Here is a 23,736-nt window from a genome sequence, read left to right on the forward strand (position 1 = left end):
GGCGTGTGTGTTGACGCGCCGGCGAGTGACATTTGCTTGATTATTCAGTGAATCAAGGGCATTTTGGTGATGTAACAATGCCAGGGACAGTTTGGTAATTGAACTGCTTGACCAAGGGCATCTTGGTAATTTCAAGACCCAATTTTCTTTATTATTTATTTATTCATTCATTTTATTTTGTACTTATAATTATAAAAAAAATACAGCTACACATGGATTATATTTGTGTATATTTTAGTTATTGAAGTGTTTGTATTACACCGTAGCCCATCAAATTCGAGGGATTTGAGGTTATCAAGTAATTTTGAAGGGAAATAAAAATGAAATTAATGTTCCGCAATAGAATTAGAAAGATGAGATTGTAATTTGATTTTGACTAATTTATCGGATTGATATTTGAATGATTGATTAAGCTTTGATTTGTATGGCTGATGATCTAATTAATTTTTATTGCATTTTATCACCTGATAATTTATTAATTGCTTACATATAATGCTTCTTTAAAAAAAAATTATGTTAATCTCAAACTTGGCAATATAATTATGCAAGTGTTATATAAATTTTGATACGAGAGGATTCAATGAGTATTAATCAAAATTAATTATATAGATCGATTTTTAATATAAATGAGTCAATAAATATTATTTAGTTGGTTACTTTTGTGTTCTAATTATCAATATGAGATTAATTTCAAGAATTGTCAAATTGATTCTAAAATCTTGTGTTTAACTCGCCAATCAATGAGTGGCTTGTTTCGTGTTGAAGAGCGCCTTTAGGCTAGATGTTGGAGGGATATTATTAATTGAGTTCATCTTCCTTCTACATAATCAACTCCTTATTCAAATTTTGATAGACCAATTATTGCGTTTCTAGTACCATTACTCTAAGTTGCGATTCTTTGTCTTTTGTGTAATAAGTGATTCCTTCATCATTTATAAGATCCTTATCTAGCTCACAACCATTCACATTGAGAGGCATGCAAAGCGATAGAGTTGATCAGGTCGCTCGCAGCCAATAATAGTAGATACTAACTTGAAATATTAATAGGAGTAGATTTCTCTTAATGCTAAAATTTGAATAATATCCTTAATGATTTTTAATTTATAATCTCTACTTCTTTTAGATATGATATGTTGTTTAATAGCATTTACAAACACATTTTGTCTTTCAAATCTTCATCCTTCTTGATTAATCTCATAAAATCAAACAAAATGGCTTGCATGCTTAATTATAGCATTATAGTAAAAGAAAATGTGATTTATAATCTTTCATGATCATTTTGTGTCCAACTAACATTCCAGTGATTAAAATTTTAGATTTCCTTATGAAGGTCTTAGATACAAATGTGAAAGGGAAAAAAAAAAAAAAAGGGAAGGGTATAGACTACATTATTAAAAAAAAAAAAAACAATGATTAGGGTCGTGAATTCATTATATACATGGACATAATAAACGAGAATAATATAATTATCATTTTTCTCTTCCAATAAAAAACAATAAACTTGATATTAGGAGTAATTTGATCCTTTCTATTTGATCCATTAATCATTATGGAATTAACACTTTTTATTTTTAAAATGTACAATGTAAAAACTATATTATCCTTAAAAGAAAAAAAAAATTAAAAGGTTGATAGAAGACAATTATATATTTGTATCTTTTATATGCATAGTACAAAGACTTTACTACTCTTTATAAGCAAAATTGTTAAAAGAATGAGCAGCTATTCGGTCTTTTTATATTTTTGAAGCACAGTGTAAAGATTAAATTATCATTAAAAGTAAAATTTATCAAGCTTACACTTAGGGGATGTTTTGTATTTTTCAAATTGATTTTTTAGTTATTAACAAGTTGCCTTAGGGGCAATTTAACATTTTAACAATCATTAATATTATTTAAAATAAAAAAAAGTTGGCATGTGCACCTTATGAACCTTTTAGACAACGCAAGCGACATCATCCCACAACCAAATGTTGCCTTCTAGGTAGGTGTTTAAAGCACCTTGCCATTCTTTTTCCATTAGTGATGCGCATGTGTAAGGAAGAGCAATGGTTAGGCTCTACTGAAAAAAAATTTTTTTTCTTCTCTTCTCTCTTTTCTCTATGTTTTTCTTGCGAAAATATAAATATGCCCTTAATTATTTTTTTATATCCAATTTGGTTCATATTTTTTCATTGCCATTTATTATTTTTTATTGAGTTTTTCTTTGATTTCATCGCTCATTATTTTGTTTCATTTAATCTTTATATCAAATTCAGTCTTTTTTTATTAATGTTTTTTTTTATTTCCTTTTTCCAATTGATTTTTTTTTTTAATTTTCATCCCTTAACATATGATTTCAAATTATTTTTATATCAAATTTAGTCCTCATTCTTTTTATTACTATTTTTTTTGTTTTGGATCTTTTTTATTGTATTTTTTCTCAATTTCATTCCTCAATATTTTGTTAATGTAGAATTTTATTGTGTTATATTCTTTAGGGTTTGCTTTCTATAGTGTTATTTTCGGGCTCATGATCAGGGTCATAGGTTTTGAAAGTTAACACGTGTTGACTTTGGTTTTTTTTAGGTTATTTTTAAAATTGATTTTTTTTTCAACTTCTTTTTTCAACATTTAATGTATTGAGAATTAATCTTTAAGCCTTTTTTTTCACTTTAACCCTGATATGACTTAATAGATCAAAACTCGATAAACAAACCTTGGCACATTAAAAGCTCAAAATAACTAAAATAATAAAATAAAATCTAACTCAAATAATGCTTAAATGTTGCAGACCCTATAATAAACTAAAATATAAATAAATAATAGTCCAACTAATTAAAATAAGTTTAAAGTTGAATTTTGTAATTTGTTAGCAGAATTAAATCCAACTTCAAACGAATAGTTCTCTCTCGTATTGATAAATTAGAAAATCTATCATATGTCATTGGAAAGGTATGGATGCCGACTTTTCAATTTAAATAGAATCACATCAAAATTCATTATGTAGCTCTAGTTATCAAAAACTGAGTATGAGAATTACTCAACCACACAAGACATAAAAGCACAATATAGGTTGTGACCTTGGATAAAAATTCATCAATCTTAAAATAATATTAACAATTGGTTTATATAGTAGAAAGTTAACCGTAATTTAACTTAATGGACCCAAACTTGATATAAAGGTCTTAACACATTAAAAGCCCAAAATAAGTAAAATAATAAAATAAAATCTAATTCAAAATAACGCTTAAATGCTACATACCCTATAATAAACTAATATATAAATAAATAATAACCCAACTAACTAAAATAAGCTCAAAGTTGAATTTCATAATTTACTGACAGAATTGAAGTGCAAATTTAAAAGAATATATCAATGAAAATGTATGGATGTCTATTTTTCAATGCAACTAAAATCATATCAAAATTTATTTTATAGCTACATTTATGGCCAAAACAACTAGCAGATTTGAATCTTCTTATTCCAATATTTCTGTAATGTTTGGAAGCTCCTCTACAAGTCCTTCTTGAATATGAATCAAATTAACCAATGTGTGTTCTTAATTCTTTTATATCCTCTCAAAGTTCACCTTAGCCCATATATCTTGAAGAAATCCATTAACTGAATCCTTGAACCTCTTTGTTTTAAATCTCGTGATTGGACCAAATAAAACTTCTAATATATCTCTTGGTGTTTAAGTTAGGATCACATCACTTTGTTAAGCAGGAAAAGGCAAAGTAAGGTTAAGAAAGAAAAATCAAGCAGTAACAATAGGATTAACTAGGGCATTGTTCATGGTATAAAAGATATTTTAGAGGCTCGTAAAGGTTCATTTACAGGTTAGGGTCATAAAGGCCTATATGAGATCTTAACAAAGTCATGACATGCAAAATTATCTCTTAACCTAGCTATATTTGATTCCTTAACCATTGTTGTACCTCACCATAAACATTTCATGCCCTTTATCCATATATTGCTACAAATTATGGTACACTATTGTCATTGTGTTTTTGGACCAATTTAGGGGTGTTTTGGGTTAAAAAATTAGTTTATTCACTTTCTAACAATGTTTTTAGATGTTTTTGGATGAAAATAGATTGAAAAATAGGTTTTTGGGTCCTAAAACTTAGACCTTGATTTTTCTAACGGGAGGTGATTGAAAAATATTGCAACAATGAAAGGTAGTCTGGCATAATGGACGACCTATCATCCAGTAAAGAAAAAGGAGTGGATGATGCGTTAGTCGGATAACAAGTCGTTTGCACATGGGTTTGGCCTATTTTATTTTTGCTTTTTTTTTTCTTATTTGCGTTTTTTTATTAATACTTATTTTTATATTTTGCATTAATGTTTTTATTTACATTTAAATTACTATCCTCTCTCTCTAATTTCTAAAATTTTTTTTGTTCACATTTTTTAAATAAAAATTAATTATTTTAATTATTTTGTACCTTTATAATGTTTCAAAAAGATTATTTTAATTTATCTTTAAATTTGTTTCTTTTATATTTGATATAAATGAATTGTATTTGCATGATGTGTTTATAAAAATAAAAATCACATATTCTTGGTAAGATAAAATAACCTCTAAGATAAAAAAAAAAAAAAATACATATAAATTAAAAGGAAAAGTCGGAGTTAAATATTTGTATACTTATATGTCTTTTGCTTTTATGGAAAAAATTAGCTTTTCAATTTTTTTATTAGCATTAACAAATCTTTATCAGTTTATTTATTCATATAGTTTTAAATTTATTTCTTTAAGCTTAAACAACATCTTTATATTTCTCAATTAAAAAAAATCATGATATAATAAAATGCATATGCAATATTGGAATATTTTTTTATCATATTAAAATACTAACTTGAGATTTTATCAATGGGTTTTGGTATTTATTAATATATATATATATATGATTTTTAATTTATTTCATTAAATATATACATTATATTTTTTATTTACAATTAAATTTTTTTCATGATGTTAAAAAATATATTAACAACACATAAACATTTATTTTTTTTGCATTATAAAAATTTTGATTTAACTCGCACAAGTCCATATTAACTAGTAATTTTCTAAAATGGAAACTTTGTGTTCATATCAAAGAAATTTTCTACCTCTAATAAATATAAGAAATCAAAACAATAGAAAAGAATGCAAATGAGACATCTACGAACAAAACCTTTTTTTTTTTTGTTGGGATAAAACATATACATAAGTATCGAATTTAATATGGTATTGAAGAGATTCTAACTCAAATTTATGAAACCCAACCAATTGACAACTCTAATAAGACGAATTGCATCATCCCATACCCAATAAGTGTGCATAAATAAACTAAAAATGAGCTACCAATTATATATATAAAAAAATGAAGCTAGAGTCAACTATCAAATTTAATATTAGAAATATTTTCTATCTATCACGAGGTTTGAAAAGTCCGAGAAGAAAAGGAAGGGAAAAAAAAACTAAGACTTTTTTCGAAGGGATCCGTCACATCAATCTTATATATTAAGATTCCAAGGAGCAAATGTAAAAAGTTAACAAACAGAACAAATGAATCTCTTGATCACCAGATTAAATTAAGAGAGTTTTCACGGCATGGCTTTTTTGTTGTATAAGAGATTAGTTCTACTTTGGTGGGCTTGGCCTCACTCATTCACACACCGTGCCTTTATATTATACTTGTAAACCGTTTACGAGGACAAAGCACACTTTCGGTGACAAATTAAAGAACTTAATTACCTTGATAATCATACGTCCTCCTGGTTAGAGCTCACACGAAAGTGGATGATACTCTCTCTCTCTCTCTCTCTCTCTCTATATATATATATATATATATATATATATATCTAGTCTAGTCTAGTCAAATGGTGTGATTGTTGACTGCTTCCTCCTTACAACCTTAACAAACAATAAAGATAATGTGAAACTAAAACATAAAGAGAAATGTTCAATAAATACAGGGAAGAAGAAGGCATGCAAAGTCAAGAGGAGGTTCTTCTCTAATTAAGCTACCCCACTGTTGTTGCCTATCTCATATTTTGCTTTGGCGTGACTGATTTTTCTTCCTTCTTCTCTCCCTCCCCTCCCCTCTCTATCTCTCTCTCCCTCTCTATCTTTCTTTCTGTTTGAGAGAGAGAGTACCTATAATTTTCTTGGCTTGTAGGTAAGTTGCTTGTTTGTTGTTGGATAGGAAGCAAAGAAATGGGGAGAGCTCCATGTTGTGACAAAGCAAACGTGAAAAGAGGACCTTGGTCTCCCGAGGAAGATGCCACTCTCAAAAGCTACCTCGAGACTCATCGTGGCACTGGTGGTAACTGGATTGCTCTGCCTCAAAAAGCTGGTACTCTACCGATCCCTCACTCTGATCTTCCTTTCTCTCAGACAAACATACGCGCAAACGTATAAATGTTGAGATTCTCTTCATTCCTTTTCATTTTAACTGGTCTTTGCTATTTATCTTAATTACTAAACATCAGTCTCATTAGATATTGAGAGGCCTTTGAGGGATTGTTTTCATTTAGTTCCATATATATTTTCACCATGAATGCATCAATTAAAATTCTTGTTTTTCAGTGTTAATTTTTGACATTCTGACTGTCAACAATTAATGCCCACCCTTTGTCCCTTTTTGTTTTTCCTTTTTACTCAAACATTTTCAGCCCTAGCCCATCCGGGAAAAAAAAGAGCTTTTCCAGTACTGATTTCGTTGCTTGAACCTGTGTACTGTGGCCGTGTAAGAAAAGTAGACTATGGTTTGACTCCTTCTTGTATAGTAGTGATCTTGGTTCTAGCTAGGTTCCAGGGTATTACTCGTATATTCGTACATTATTCAAGGTATATAGCAGCTTTTCCTAGTTTTGGAAAGTCCATTTATCAGTGCCATTTCCTTTCCTTTCCTTTTATTGATTTATTTATAGTTAATTGGTGTTTAGCGCCTAATATTTTAGATTAAGTGATAATGAAATTAATTCTACAACTTTGCATATGTTTGATTTGCACACGGGAAATGCACCAATTTCTATGCTATGTTTTTCGTCAAATTAATTTCTTGCTTCGTTTAGCCAACAAGGAAGTTTTACCCCACAATTTCCTACATCTATTAATTTAAGGAGCTAAAGCTTAATATATGATCTTATCGGTCACAGGCCTTAAGCGATGCGGCAAGAGCTGCCGGTTACGATGGCTTAATTATCTGAGGCCAGACATCAAACATGGAGGTTTTACTGAAGAGGAAGACAATATCATATGCGCTCTCTATAGTCAAATGGGAAGCAGGCAAGTTTTAGTCTACTTTGTTTCTTATTTTTGGTCGGTGCTTTATTCGATTCTTCATAATTATTGTATCATATTCGCTTCTTTTTTTTTCCTACTGTCTGGGATTTGTTTGTATCTGGCATGCAACCATTTGATTCTTAATTATCAATTATAAGCCCTAACCTTTGTCTTGTTGTAGATGGTCCGTCATTGCTTCTCAACTGCCTGGAAGAACCGATAATGATGTGAAGAACTACTGGAACACCAAATTGAAAAGGAAGATCCTTGCAGGAAAAATAAACATCCCAATCAGGAACAAGTCCATCGACGCCCCTACTAGCATTGCCAATATTCTCACCTCTCCTGTTCTTAATGGCCCTAAAGCTGAAAGCGAAAGTACTTTCACCTTCTCTGATTATTCATTAACTCAAAGTTCAGGAACATTGCCGACCTTATCTGATATCGGTTACGGACCTTTTATCAACAGTACTTGTCAGAACTTGAGTCCAGACCATTTCCAATTTTCTAATTTTCCTGGGGTCATGGATATGTCTGAACTTGGTGCAACTTCAATGAACAGTAGTCACTTTGTTTCTCCATCTCAAGAATGTTCGAGCATTTCTGATTCCTCTTCGCTTGCTATGGATAACAAGGGTCTCCCATTGCCTAGTAATGGCGGTCTTGAGGGTGCTGGGATGTTAATGGATTCTGAATTTGGTTTGCCTAGTGATTTTTTCAACGGGCTATGGTTTCAAGACGAAGCAAGTGAAGCGGCTATTAATTGCTACCAATATTTTGCTGACTTTGGCTATGTTGATGTGAAGCCACAAGGACTCGCCAACCATTATTGATTGACAAAGGCGGCCAGAAATGGAGAGAGACACGAGTTAGCTAGCTAGGGGCTTTCATTTTCGCATGGACTTCGATTCATTAATTTGAACCCAGGCGTCTATGATCACCTACAAGTAACTGGTCAAGTCTGGGAATTAGGATTTAATTAGGCAAGCCAAATCATTTGTTCTTTGAATTGGGACCCTGTAATTTGTTTCACTATCCGGCAACAGATAGCTAGGAACATGATCAGTGTAACGCAGCAACAAAAGCGAGAGCCAGTGTTTTTTTTTTTAAAAAACTATCAATAACTCTCTTTCTCGTCAGTTAAGGTGCCTTGAATTGTCAACTCCGGGGGTTTTCACATTATGGTTTTACTCTCTGAAAGAGGAGGGCGTCACATGAATGCGAGTGATGGCATCAGCATGTATGCCTGTTTCTGGCTGCCCAGTCAGTCTCACGAAACTTGCATGGAGCTCTGGCCTCTTCAAAGCTCCATGTATTGAAAACGTCTCCTTCAAACACTAACAACAAAAGATTCTCTCATGAGCTCCATGCCTGTAAATTTCCTCTTGATAGTCATTACAGTGCTGCGTCATCTTCCATGTACAGTTTGCCCATTTCAAAGAGGTGACCTCTTCAAGCATGATCAGAGATTACGCACCTTAACTCTCTCATTACCACCCTCTACTGTTTAATATGCTTCTTACTCTTACAAAGCAAGACAAGTTGAACAAGTCCCGGTCGGGGCAGATCAATTCTATCCTAGGATAGGACTCTAATAATAATAATACTAAATTAATAAAATAAATCAAGAGAAGCCACGTGCATAATCTTTTAGTATAGATGGAAAAAAGACCTAAATGGGATTCAAATTTGATTAAATGCCTTTAATAATCTACCCACCATGCTAAAAGACTGAATGGCGGTCACTGTAGCATATGATCAATGAATCACTAGTTAAATGTTAACATGGTTTTTTATTCAAAATATTTTTTAAAAAAAAACATTATATCTTTCAATTTTATTATTTAATATTTTATTGATTTTGAATTAATCATTATAATTTATTTGGTTTGCTTTCTAAAACATTACTCTAATTTTAAATAAACATCACAACATTTGGTTAGTGTTCAATTCTTGAAAGAGTCTATTTTTGTTATCATATCATTAAAAAAAAATAAAAAAAATTAAAGTTTTTAAGCTCAATAAAATCTATGATCCGAGTCGTGGGTTTTACAAATTAAATCACAAAGCTCGGGCTGATTTAATATATCGCTATCTCAATATTAAAAAAAAAAAAATGTCATTGTATGTTTTTTTAAGCCAAATCATACTTTTACGTGTTATTTAGGTTGCCTTTAAACATGCCAAGTCAATTAAATCACTAAGAATCAACTTTTATATGTGTTAATTTTAAACATGGACTAAGTAAGGAGTCATATCAAAAGGTTTCAAAGTGGATCCACTAAATCGAGTTTAATAACAATGCCAAATAGTTTTCTTTGTAAAAAAAAAATTTTCATCTTTCAATTTTTTCTTGCAATTGAATCCTTTTTTATTAAGTTTTATCATTAAATATTTGATTGATTTTGAATTGGTGTTTATAATTTTTTTCAGTTTATTTTCTATGAGGTTATTGTAGTCACTAACAAGCATCTTAATATTTGACTAGTACCTAATTTTATAAATATTTATTTTAATTATTTAGTTAGTGACTATTTGGAAACTAAACTAAACATATACTAGGAACGTAGATATTTTCTTCAAGTCAAGAACACGTTTTAACATCTAAACACGAAACCGAATTAATTACCCTCTACCGTGAACTTTCTTCGGTGGACAATCTTCACTACAATATTATAAGCAGGCTGGGTCCCTAGCAGAATTCAACGTAGAGGCTTTTGATAGCTCTCTTGACTCCTTCATCGATCAATTCTCTCGGTGGCTTTTATGGGTAGCCGAGCATTCTTTCTCTTGCTCGATATATAACCCTATATATATATATATATATATATATATATATATATATATATATAGATCAACATTGTCAAGTAAATAGGCGCCTCCGGCTTCATGAAGGTGCCAGAAACTTTTCATAATTAATGAATTTAATTAACTTGTGTTGTGCAATACTGATTAGTATATAGTTTTAATTTGTTGCAGCCCTTGAGAGTTCAGAAGGATGGTTAGCCTAAAGTTGAGGCTGCAGGCAGCTTTGATTTGAAGTTAATATGTATGTATCTTTTTCCACTCAACAGTTAATTATTAACTTATCTCCATTCCAGTTGGTGTGTGGCTTGTGGATATATAAATTAATATCCATCAACTATTAGGATTTCAATCTCTAAGCAAACATTTCTTTTCAAAACTGTGATAGTTTCTGTTTTTTACATCTTCTCTGCAAATATACATAGCACCATATCTAAAACTTCACTTCTACATTTATTGCTAACTTAAATCTCGGAAGGTCCTCTAAATCTAATAAATAACATGTTTTATAGGTGCTTGTGAAGTCCCAAGTTTATTGGTCTCTGTCTTCCCATCTATTAGTCTTTGTATAATTTTTTCAAATCGAGTATTAACTAAGAGCACTTTTTTTTTCAATGTCACAAGTAGCCAATACCAAGCCAAACAAAATAAATAGCAAAGCTTAATTTTAAATTAATCTAATGTTAAATTTTTAAAACAATAATAATAATAAAAAAAGAATTAGAAAAAAAAAAGGAAAGGAAACACCATTAGAATCCACAGTCTCATGCACAATGCATTACACTCACACATTGGTTTTAGAAAATGACAACTTATATTTGAAAAAACAAGTCATTACATGATGATGCTTAATTTAATAGTTTTATTTAATAAAGTTTGAGTCCTAATGACTATATTTTTCTTAATTTTAATAATAATGTAATAAAGGAGTAAGATTCATAAAAATTATTTTGGAAAACTTCGACAATCAAATCAAGTTTAACATCAACGCTATTATAAAATAAGAAAAAAAAAAAGAGTTAAGGGGTTATTTGGAATTGTGTTTCACTAAATTTTGAAATTTATTTTTTGTTTAAAATTATTTTTTTATATTTTTAGATCGTTTTAATATGCTGATATTAAAAATAATTTTTTAATATGAATGATAAATACCTGACTATTTCCTTTCAGAGTTTAGGTGGCTTTCAATTCCAAGTAATATTATACATGTAACTCCATAAAAAGAGAAAAACTCATCAACCTAACTAGGATTATGAGATTGCTCTAATTTTATATGGATGATTTTCATGTCAATTTTAAATATTATTGAGAAAAGGATTGTTATGATTATAATAAATTATAATGAATACAACAAAGTGATGAATTAGCAATTTAAGCGAATAAGTATTTGTCATCATAAGAATATGATGAAAATCGATAACACCCCTTGCATATTGGAATTGGACAACTTAGTTTCAAATAAATATTCAATTACTCAATGTCAAAATTATTTAATTTTAAAATGAGAAAGTCCCTTTCAATTTCCATAATAAATCTAGTTCAATTCGATGAATGGATAATCTTTTGCAAAAGGCACCATCAAAACTCAATTATTGTATAAAGCTACAGTTGAATTTGGATTGATTAGGTTTTTGACATAGAGTAATCAAAAACATTACATACATAACTTTGTGTTAGCACAATTATGAAGAAAAACTAAATCCCGTAAAGATATCATGGTAGATCTTTTAATAGTGTATTCTTCATTAAAACAATGCATTGTAATTTATTTATTTTTATCCTTTGAGATGTTTTTATTTCAGTTATTAATTTTATTTTTCAATTTTATCTTTACAAATTGCATTAATCTATTTTAATTACATACTTATAGGATTTTTTAAATGTCAAAAGATATTTTGGCATAATATTTTATTTGGCATCATAGAATTTAATTTTATTGATTAAAAAAATATTTAACTATAGCGAATTGAGTACCAGATGCCTTGAGTAAGAACAATTAGGTAAAAATAAAAGAATCCAATATTGGAGGTAAAAGGGAAATGGTTGAGCTCAAGATAATGAATGCTTTGATAAGCTCAAGACCCGGGAGGTCATTACTAGCACAATTAGGATACATCCTATAATTCAAGATAGAGTTCTAAAGGCTCAATTAAGGGAAATGGAGGTAGAAAAGGTAAAAAGTAACTTTGAGAAAGGGGTTGAGACACCTTTTTAGATCTTAGATGATGGGATAATGATGATGGGCAAATGAATGTATGTGCTAGGAGATATGGCTTTTAAGAATGAAGTACTAAAAGAAGCTCATGAATCAAAACTTGTTATTCATCTTAGAAATATCAAGAGCTTTATTGGTGGCCTAATATGAAAAAAAAAGATAGTAGAATATGTAACTAAGTGTAGTGTTTGCCAATAACTGAAAGTAGAACACTAGAAGCCATAGGGGGCTTTGTAGCCCTCTTTAATCCTTAAGTGGAGATGGGACATCATTATGGATTTCATATTGGGATTGCCAAGAGGAAAGAAAGAGAATGATGTGATATAGGTTATTATGAACATATTAATCAAGTCTACCATGTTTTTAGCCATAAAAATAATAGACCCAATGGAAACATTGGCCAAGTTATATGTGAATAAGGTGATAACGTACATGGAATACCGATATCAATTATTTCTGATCGGGATCTTATATTTACTTCTTAAATGTGGCTAAATATCCATCATGACCTGGGAATACGATTGGATCTAAGCATTGTTTTTCATTCTCAGACTGATGGATAATCTGAGGGAACCATATAGAAGAGGATTCTATAAAAGAGCATTTTTTAGAAGTAAAAAGATTTTGATGGAGAAGATTCTATAAAAAAAAATCTCACAAGTTGAGGAAGAAACATGGGAAAGAGAATTTGAGAGATGATGAGGAGATATCCCATATTATTTAGTTGGCAATTCATGTACGAAGTTTAGATTTCAAAAGAAGAAATTTTCTTTAAAGGGGAAGAGAATGTAAACCTCGACTAATAAGATAAAAAAGAAAGTAACATTAAGAAATAAGTAGAGATTAATGTGAATTAAGTAAAAAAAATATATAGAAAAGATGTAATTGAAAAGAGAGGTGATGAAGATTTTGATGGAAAAATACTACATTTTAGAAATAAATAAATATCTATATGTATCGAATGAATAATTATATATGATAAAAATTGTATTGAATGTTAGATTGAGAAAATAAAGAATTTGGCTCTTAATAGTATAAAAAAAATAAAATACTGAAATACAAGTTGGAATACAACCAAACATGGCCTAGGATCATTTAAAAGGGGGTATAAATTCTGAGTCGAGAAAAAAAATAGAATTTTCTTCAGTATTATGTGTTCTTTGAATACAATAAGAGAAAACATTGATTATGTTATTTCTATATGCTTAAGGAATTATAACATATCTTATAAACTTGAAAAATCAAATTTTGTTTTCTTGTGCTAGAATCTTATTCATATATATGGAATTAGGGTTGGATAAGGGAGAATTATGTGAAATAAGGAAGAAAATGTAACCTTTTGGCTCTTATAGGTTTCAAACAAAAAGAAAAGAGGGGGGGGTGAATTTGAATGTTGATAATATAGAAAATCATTTCTAAGAATGTGTTGAAAGTGTAAAGTATGAAGAATGTGTTAGTTAGAATTTTATTAAGTGAGTATGTTAAGGAAAGAAAGAACTTAACTTTTAAAACTAAAAAAGAGTTTAATTGATTGATAATGTGTTTGTTAAAGCTTAAGTTATATTAGTTGAGAATAATTGATCTAAATGTTGAAAATTTGCATATAAGATATTTCATTGTTTGTTAAGTCTATGAATTCAAGTCAAGACAATTTTGATATCTAGATTCCAATTAATTAATGAAAAGAAAAACAATAGAATTTGAAGTATAACTCTACATAAAAATTGTAGGTAAAGATGTTACTTTTCAATTGAAATAAATTTTGTTTTATTTTGAGTTATGAAACTTAAAATATGGATGAAATACTAAAAAGGGGTTAGGCTATATACCACATGGTAGATTTTGTTAGTTAATTTCTAGCTAGATTTGAGAATAGTAAATGAGCGAATTAAATTATCATTTTATATAACTAGAAAAGTGAATTACCTTTTTATTGTTTTGGATGATTCATACTTTTGTAAGTAAACTAAATGTTAATGACTTTTAATCAATGTATAAAAATAGTATTGTAAGATGGACAAATGTATATTTTGCCTAGTATGTATAAATGTTTTGTTCATTATAGACTATTAATTGCTTTTAAATTTAAGTTACATTAGTTATCAAGATAAATTAATCTAAAAAGTGAGTCAATTGAAGTTCATGATGATTGAACTTTTGATGATGAATTGAGATGCAAACTTAAGAAGTATTGTTAATAACTTAGGATGATAAGGATATAAGGGATACTTTACTGAAATTAAAAAAAAAAAAAAAAATTGCTTACAAAATTCTAAATTATTGAGCTATTAATTATTGATTTATCATGGATAATAAACTTGAATAACTTAGATTTCTCTATAGAGAAGGAGGAGATGTTATAATGCCTATAAGTTTGATATCCATGTAAAATCAATTACCTTATGAAAGTCTTTCCATAAAAGATGTAGGTTGGTGTTGTTCTATCTCTAAATTAAAAAGACAAATCTAAGACAAGAAATAAAACTCATAAATTCATGAAGTTGCAAGCATATATCCAAGCTAACAAGTAACAAACACAAGAGAACAACACATCACACATGCAAATAGATAAAAATTCATTCAAACTCACCAAAAACAATTTATATTGTTGTTGGTGTGAAGCATAATTATACTCATCAAAACCCAATGGTTGATTTGTAGATTTTTTGAGGTTGTTTCTTGAAGTAGTTAAGGAAATATTTGTGAGAAGATTTGTAGATCTACAATAGATCTAGCTTGAGTTGTTCTGGTATCTATTTTAAGATAAAAAAAATTGTTTGTTTTGTTAGGTTCTTAATAGTAAAAAGATAGAAAGATAAAAATAATTATCATATAATCTATAAGAAAAACATGGTATTGGATGCTTGCTAATAATTGAGATTGTACCTCAGTTATTGGTGTGTCCTATCAATTCTATCATTATTATTTTTTTGTTACCAAACACTATAATAGTTGTGGTCTAATCAAAACGCCAAAGCTATCACAAAATACAAAAGAGTTTTTAAATATGGTAGTGGAACGAGCTTTGAGCAAGTTTTGTCTCTCCTATCCTTAAAAAATATTTCCTATTGGGTTAGACATGTTGAAGAATTCTCTATCAATAAAACAATATGATTTTTTATATTTATAATTAATATTTGATAGTTACTATTCAATAAAACAATAAATATAAAGGAATTAAATATACATAATCAAAATGGAAATCCAGTTACAAATTTATTTTAAAACATCAATTATTCAATATAAAAAAACATTATGTATCAATATCTATAATAAGATTTGGGTTCAGGTAGGGAGTTAGTTATATTAAACAATTTATAACTTAACTTTATTATTTGTGTATTAAAATTCCAATGTCAATTGCTTTAAACATCCTTTCAAAGTCAATTTTAATCTTCATCTATAGAACTTAATAATTGATTATGATATATTTATCATAAATTTAATGAAAATTAAATAATTAATTGTATTTTTTTTCTAATCAAAAGCAAACATAATCATAAAAACATGTTAAATTAAAATTAAAATAAAAAATAATAGAACTTATTTTTATTATGGGTTTGTCTAAAATTATTGTGGATGACACTATTCATTTTACATTGATTTTTTTTAATGCTTTTATTTTTCAATTTTTTTTCTTTTACTTAGTGTTTGCATCAATTTATATACGCTGATTCACTTTTATTTGCATTATACTACATGCTCAAGGTCTATGAATGTGTTCATTGTGTGAATTAGCTATAAATTTTTTGAAAACAAATTTTAATTTGTTGTTAGGAAGAAAATTAAAAGAACAAGATCAAAATTGAAAAAAAAAAAAAAAACTAGCATTTTGTTTTTACTTTTTAAGAGTTATGAAAAAACTATAATTTGGTTTCTGGAGTTTCAAATTTTTGCATAGTTGGTCCTATTATTTGAAGATTTTATGTTTAAATCCTAAACTTCATTTTGTTTACATTTGGAAAAACTATAGTTTAGTCCCTAAATTTTTTCTTTTTACCAATGTTATAGTATTTTGAGGTTAAAAATAGTTTTATTTGGGTGTATAGAATTTTTTTTAGGTCTTAAAACCTACAACCTAATTCTCAATGGCTATAAATTGAATCAAGTAAATTACACATTTTTTTCCAATAAAAAAAAAGGGGTCAAGCTTGCGTAGATTTCTTATTCATCATGGGCATAAGTCCTATCTTATTTTAATATAACCCTTTATTATTTTTTTATTTTAAATAAAATTCATTATAAATAAAAGAATTAAAATAATATTTAAATTGTTATCTAATTTTTTCATTGTTTTAAAAAATGATTATATTTTTATAATATAATTTGTAATTACATTGTTAATTATTATATACAAATATAATATAAAATATTTTATAAAAATATTCTCATGAGTATTAATTAAAAGTGAAATATATATTTTATTACAATTTCTTTACATATTTTTTAAAATTAATTATTTTTTTTAATATTTTTTTATCACTTAAATTATCAATCATGATTTGTTTTTTTATTTTTATTTTTTATTGAATCATACTTTTTATATCATGATAAATTTATGTTTTAAAAAACTAGTTTTTAATTAAAAAAAATATTTTCACCAAAACAAAAAAGAAAAAAAATTAACAAGGTAAGAGAGATACACGTTTTCCTCCTTGATTCAAATTCAAACGATCTAGATTTTTGTGGATATTTATTTTAGTAACCTTTATTTTTTTTATTCAAAAAACATGATATGAATTAAAAAAAAGAAGATATGTTTCTATAAAAACAAAAAAAAATGCATTAATAAAAAAAAAATTGAAAATTCATCTAATAAGATTTTTTTTTCAGAATCTAAATAGAAATGTATGCTTTCATTATAATATAGTTAAATAATAAATTATTTTAAAAACTATTCGTGATATCTTGGGAAAAAAAAATAGAATAAACATAAAACGCATCAATGAAAAAAAAAAAAAAATTACTAATAATTTCTACCTTAAGGCGGGCATATTATGCATTTAGTATAACTATAAACTGAGTCGCAAGTTGTAAGGGGCCCTTAATAGACCCAAAAAAGAAAGGAATAGAAGGTCCATATTTGGTGTGACCTTTGTGGACCCAAATGAGCTCTCTGTCGAAGCCCAATACGAACTGATTTCTCGCCTGGGCATTTCCTTTATCCTTTACACCATAATAACTACGGTTATAATTTTAAAATCCGAGCCAGTAAATTAATCTAGATTCCAGTTAATCTGAAATTGAAATCAAACTAGGTAAAAATAAAAAAAAAATTAATATAATTTATTTAATCCAATAAGACCCAGTTAAAAATTCAATTATAACTACTTGATATTTTTTTAAAATAATATTATTTTAATTTTTTAAAATAAAATTTACTTGAATGATCCAATAATTCGGTCAAAATCTAGAACGGATTGAAATTAAAACTATGACTACAGTCGCTCTCTCTCACTCCTTTTCCATTTCCAACGAGAAAGAAAAGACGGGTACAGGTGCATTCAAAAGTATTAAAATAATAATAATAATAATTATAGAACTTGATGGTTCAATCGCATGGCTTCCTCCTCCTCTTCTCACCAGATTCCCTCTCCTCTCCCTTCCGACCCCGGTAATTCCTCCTACCCTTTTACCTTTTTTAATCCACTAATTTAATTTCTGTGCTTGCGATTCTACGTCGTCGTCGTCGTCGTCGTCGTCGTCGTTATTTTATAAGATGTACGTGATCAAAATGAATTTATGATTATTTGATTTTAGCAGATAAATCACCGATTAATTACAGGCTTAATGGACATATTTTTATATATAATTTAGCTTTCGTTCTATAATCTTTATGAAAAAAATTGATGCAAGCAAAGCAGGCGGTGGTAAACCACTAGATCATGAGGTTCCGATACATGTTGTGACCGAGCCTTCTCAACTTCCGGCCGAGTTCCTTAACCCTTCAGCCGCGAAGCAATTGATCATTGGGTTTGACTGTGAGGGTGTTGATCTTTGTCGCCATGGAACTCTCTGTGTTATGCAGGTAAACTAATGATTTACTCTTTATTCTGCACCCATAATAATTGAGATATCCACAAGTTCATAATTTTGGCAGCTTGCATTTCCGGATGCTATATATTTGGTCGATGCCATTAAGGGTGGAGAATCTCTCATCAGAGCATGTAAGCCTGCGCTCGAGTCTAGTCACATCACAAAAGTTATCCATGACTGCAAACGGGATAGCGAGGTTTCTATTTGAGCGTGTTCCATTCTATTCTATACCGTACTAGCTTTTATGATATGTACAATTACCAACATTTCGTGTACTTAGTTAAATATCAATTATTATTTTGTAGGCATTATATTTTCAGTTTGGCATCAAGTTGCACAATGTTGTTGATACCCAGGTGAGTAACTCATAGATGGAACTGATGTTCTAGTCTGGGATTTCTTTCAGTTTCGCTTTAGGTTTGCATTGCTGTCTCTACTAATTGCTTCTAGCAAATATTGATTATAATTGACGCAGCTATGCCTCTCTTTTGTTTGCTGAGTCAGCATTTGAGCGTTCACTATCATTTGATGGAAATTGCATGTACTGGCATTAAGAATTATCAATCAGGAGCTGTCATTTTAATGTGCATATGTATTTGTCATTTTGCATGTAGATTGCTTATTCTCAGATAGAGGAGCAAGAAGGACGGACTAGATTGCCTGATGACTATATATCATTTGTTGGCCTCCTTGCAGATCCACGCTATTGTGGTATTTTATATGTCGTGGTATTCATTTATATTGTCTGTTTGAGGTCATATAACTTGATTTTTGTGTGAATATATTCCATACTTGCTAAAAGTTCTTGATAAAACATTTGGATGATAACTCCCTAATCTTGACATCATTTCCTGCTTTCTCTCATGCTAAAGGACTCGTGTTGCATTAATGCCTATAGTTTAACTATGCTTGTGGGTTTCTTGAAATTTTAACTACTCTTTGTCAAAAAGGAAAAAGAAAAAAGAAAAACGAAAGAAAGAGATTGGGGAAAAGGTCTTTTGAAATTTTCAGCATTCAATTGGAATCATGTTGCAACGGGCTGATGGGGTAAAAACTGTTTGGGATTGAGAAGCAGCTCCTAGACACAATTCTTAATATGAAGAGGCTTCTGACTTGTGTAGGGGCAATTTTTGTTAACGTCTGCATCATAAGAGCATTTAGCTTCATTATCTATGTTCCATGTTTGCTTGTTCAGTGGGAATGCTGTTGTATGATAGACCTTATGATTACTTTTGATTAACATTTAATAAGAAAGTTGATAAATAGTTAAATACTGCAACCTTATTTTCACTCCCCTAGCATTTCCTAACAGTTTTCACCACTTGTTTCTGTTCTGTAATTGAAAGTGGATTCCATATGAGAGTAATATTTGAGTGTTCTTACAGTGTTCATACTTGACTTGTTAAGTTAAATTGATGCAGGAAAACTTTGGATTTGTGTCCTAAAAAGGATTCATGATGAGCAAGATTTGGAGAAGGAATTTAGAAAAAAAAGAAAAAGGTTTTCACCATAGCTGTCAATAGTAACTGAGGTTACTTTAGCAAGAAAGAAGTAGAAGAAAAGGAAGAAGAGAAGAAAATAGCATTTATGGAGAGGAAAGAAGAAAAGAAACACCCTAAGCCACAGCCTTCAAACTAAAGCAAAATACTCATAATAACATCATTCAAGTCCTTTCCATGACATAGAACATGTGTTCTTCTTATAGGCACCAAAACCATAAGTAAAATAAAACTCCTAACGATTCTAGTTCGTTTCCTAAATAAACCATAATTTGTAAATAATGAATTCCTGAATAGACTAGGTTTTACAGAAAAGCTAGAGTATATAGATTGAGAATTAAGGTATTCAGAAGCTTCTTCATGTTGTTTATATCATAAACCTTCAACTACTAATGTTTATATCAGCTTGCTTTTCCTTTTAACTGCACATACTTTGTGGTATATAGTTGGCAAGAAAATTGAATTCCTGTATTATCCATTGTATTTCTGAGACTTTTATCTTGAGAATTTGAATGCCAGGCATATCTTATCTTGAGAAGGAAGAGGTTCGTGTTCTCCTCCGACAGGTTAGCTTAAACATCTGACATGCTCACTATCCCTATCTCCGGTAAAGTGGAGAGAACTATATTGGAAAAGTTATTCTCTGCCGCCTTTGTTTTGTTTCTATAAAACATTTTGGTGTCTTGGGAAGATAAACTAATAAGTGGCACTAGCCAGGAACATTTCCTTCCACTCTTTCTTTGTCCTCGAACACGTTTGCCTCTCAAATTTGCACCCCTAATAAGCTATCTCTCTGTTGCTAGGTTGGTTCTACTGTTTCTTTGTCTTTGAACACATTTGCCTCTCAAGTTTGCACCCCTAAGAGGGTATCTTTCTGTTGCTAGATTGGTGAAGAATGCTTCCGTTTTACAATTTAGAGTTTTGTGATGTGCTGGCATTTGGCATTTAGACAAGTGACTTCTTTACCATCTGAACCTCACCAGAGAGTTAGTCACTTGTCTTGTTAAATTTTACTGGCAAGTGAAGGTGTTTCTTTTCTAATGGTTAGTTGAAGGTACAGCAGAAGCCTTCACAAGCTATTTGATCTTACCAGTGACCTTAATGAGACATATTTAGAGTCTCCATACTTATTCTCATCCCATGAAAATTAAAAAGGAGATACATCTCAACATTTTGTTAAGAGATGCCAGTATTTTTACTTAAATCAAAAACTTTATGTTTTCGTGTACTCTAATATTTTCCACACAAGATGTACATTTAAATAATGATCATTCAAGTGCATTTGTTCTGAAAAGATCCTTATGATCACTGATATGCAAAACTCTTCAGAATGGTATTTTCAGAACAATTACTTGATTGACCGTTTTTTAAGATTTGAAAATATTCAAACAGAATAGAGAAAATCAATTCATAATTTGGATAGCTACAATAACCAAGTTGTGGCTTTCTCTTTTTATGATTTTGACTATGCTTTTTTCTTTTCTTTTTTGTGTTTATTTGTACTTGCATCTTCTCTAAGAGTGTAAGAGAAATTTGTCCAGCTACTGCACACCCACTCGGCTGCAACACTACTGTGCAGTGTCTTATAGCTAGTGTTTCCTTACATTATTTTTATCTTTCCATTGTTTTCAGGATCCTATGTTCTGGACATACAGGCCATTATCTGAAATGATGATCCATGCAGCTGCAGATGATGTTCGCTTTCTTCTCTGCATCTATTATAAGATGATGGAAAAGCTCAACCAGAGATCTTTATGGTATCTTGCAGTTCGTGGGGTGTTGTATTGTCGATGTTTCTGCATCAATGAGAATGATTATGCTGATTGGCCCCATATCCCTCCTATTCCAGGTTTTATGTTTTACCAACCTATTAGTGTACATTACTCTTGTTTCCCTATGTTTGAGGAATTGTATTACCCAACTCTTTGAAATTCGTTCATCTGCCTTGTTTTTTATTGCTGTATTGAAAAAAATTAATTAAAGAAGATAGAAGCGGTGCCAAACTCTTTAAATAGGAGAGTTTGGCTCTACACTGTATCTGATATAACAATGGGTTTCCATTGTTGGAAACAATGGGGAAGGATTTCCAATTAAGTTTGCTGTTTTCCACTAGATAATGTCACTAACCATGTATAGATTTGAAAGGAGATTTAAAGTTCAAGTACAATGCATGAATGGGAGTCTAAATTTTGGAAAAGAATGGATTATGTATGAGCAAGCTACCAGAACTCCAACAGCATGCACCCTAAACTAAGGGTGAATAAATAAACATTGACCTCTTCTGGATGGACATTGTTTAGGAAAGTATACAGATGCTTTACTTCTTAATTGAATACTGATCTAGCCGTGCCTTCTCCTCATAGATAACCTCATCATCGAGGATAATGCTCCTGAAGAGGAAATCCTTTCTGTTCTTGATGTTCCCCCAGGAAAGATGGGACGTGTTATTGGAAGGCGAGGAGCATCCATTTTGTCAGTAAAGGAATCTTGCAAGTATGTCTCTCTTTGCCCTCCCATTATCATAACCTTTGTGTTCTTTATATTCAATTTGTTCTCCTGTTCTTTAATTTCCTGCATGTGCATTTATTTTGCAGGGCGGAGATTTTCATTGGAGGTGCGAAGGGTCCAACTGACAAGGTAAGTCTATCATACTAATTTTGGTAACTACCTGCCCGGTGATCAACTTAGCATTGAACAAAATCCAGCTAACTTGGGATTTAAGTCAATGCAAAATGAGACCTGCTTTGAGATTTTTGTATTTAACCACAATAGGAAGTGTTTGACTCTATTTTTCAAATAATGTGTGTTTTGTTTTTTTTTAATCTAAAGAAAAGTAACCTTAGTAGAGAGAGACTTACAAAACAAAGCTGTAAAATATAATCCATGCGGCCTGTGTTCAGGATTTACTTAATATTTATTCATTGTAATCCTCGTGGGTAAATGTTGATTATTTTCATGTAGGTATTCATAGTAGGACCGGTGAAACAAGTGAGGAAAGCTGAAGCCATGTTGAGGGGGAAAATGCTGGATATATTTTAGGGAGCTGGATTTGTCATGCTTGTTCAACTTAATCTTCAGTGTAAAAATGGCAAGTTTGAGACAAAATTTGCCTTCTTAAACTTCCGATGACTTGCCTCCCAATCTGATCACGATAATGCTAATTTGTTCAGTGATTTGCGGGTTTCATGTGGTTTGATACAATTATCAGTGTCTATATTGCATTTAGAGGCAAGCTCAATGGCGAATAATTCCAAAAATTAGGAATTTTGGCTGCCAATTTAAGGGATGGCAATTATCAGCCACTATCTTACCCATTTGGGCACCTGCAACTGGGTTGTCTTTTTTCCAAGTTCAAACCGTGATTTTGGGATTGATTGCAAATTCCAGAGGTTAGCCATAGGATAGGATGTGAAATTCTCTGCTTTAAATCTAGTGCAGGATGTTAACCATGTGTGGGTACATGGTCAAAAAGGCCCTAACCAGCCAGAGCAGCAGCTAACCTTTTTCATGCCCTAGTTCTTTATATATCTGCACTTGAGGTCTTGACCCAGCGGTTGAAGGGACTTGTTCTCTTCCTCTGTATCCTGGGTTCAAACCTTACCGTGCATGTCTGTCACCCTCGCGGTGCTTTATATGCTTATTGGGTTTGCAGGATGTTCAGTGAGCCGTGGGATTAGTCGTAGTACGCGTAAGCTGGCCTGGACACCCACGTAAATCAAAAAAAAAAAAAAAGATCAATCAGTCCAGCTCAGTGAATCTGCCCATATTCCAGATTTCACCTGAAAACCCTCCTTTTGTCGAGGATTGGAGCTTGCCAAAGACTCCCCATCCACATTGTTAACTGCCAGGACTCTGTTGATTCTGTAGAAGCTGGATTGGAGCTACAAGTGAATGCACCAAAAAGATCAGAACCATCA

General features: G+C 30.3%; 2 protein-coding genes across 7 annotated transcripts; both read left to right on the forward strand.

Annotated features, from left to right (window-relative positions):
• Nucleotides 1-5,979: 5,979 nt before the first annotated feature.
• On the forward strand, nt 5,980-8,412 carry LOC118040662 (myb-related protein 308). Its single transcript, XM_035047651.2, has 3 exons — nt 5,980-6,332; nt 7,138-7,267; nt 7,446-8,412. Exons 1-3 carry the CDS (start codon nt 6,194-6,196, stop codon nt 8,095-8,097), a joined length of 921 nt encoding a protein of 306 aa, XP_034903542.1. The 5' UTR covers nt 5,980-6,193; the 3' UTR covers nt 8,098-8,412.
• Nucleotides 8,413-17,733: 9,321 nt separating this feature from the next.
• Nucleotides 17,734-23,020, forward strand: LOC118040637 (uncharacterized). 6 transcript variants are annotated; one of them, XM_035047619.2, is made up of 10 exons: nt 17,734-17,898; nt 18,141-18,312; nt 18,385-18,516; nt 18,626-18,676; nt 18,935-19,031; nt 20,339-20,385; nt 21,452-21,668; nt 22,249-22,312; nt 22,414-22,456; nt 22,781-23,020. In XM_035047619.2, the coding sequence occupies exons 1-10, from the start codon at nt 17,831-17,833 to the stop codon at nt 22,856-22,858; spliced, it is 969 nt and encodes a 322-aa protein (XP_034903510.1). In that variant the 5' UTR covers nt 17,734-17,830; the 3' UTR covers nt 22,859-23,020. The 6 variants fall into 6 exon arrangements, with proteins under 6 accessions (XP_034903510.1, XP_034903509.1, XP_034903507.1 ...); XM_035047618.2 differs by having other exon boundaries at nt 17,738-17,898; nt 18,427-18,516; nt 22,183-22,312; XM_035047616.2 differs by having other exon boundaries at nt 17,738-17,898; nt 18,146-18,312; nt 22,183-22,312.
• Nucleotides 23,021-23,736: the final 716 nt, after the last annotated feature.

Source organism: Populus alba, chromosome 18 (assembly GCF_005239225.2).
Source record: "Populus alba chromosome 18, ASM523922v2, whole genome shotgun sequence".
Lineage (NCBI taxonomy): Eukaryota > Viridiplantae > Streptophyta > Magnoliopsida > Malpighiales > Salicaceae > Populus > Populus alba.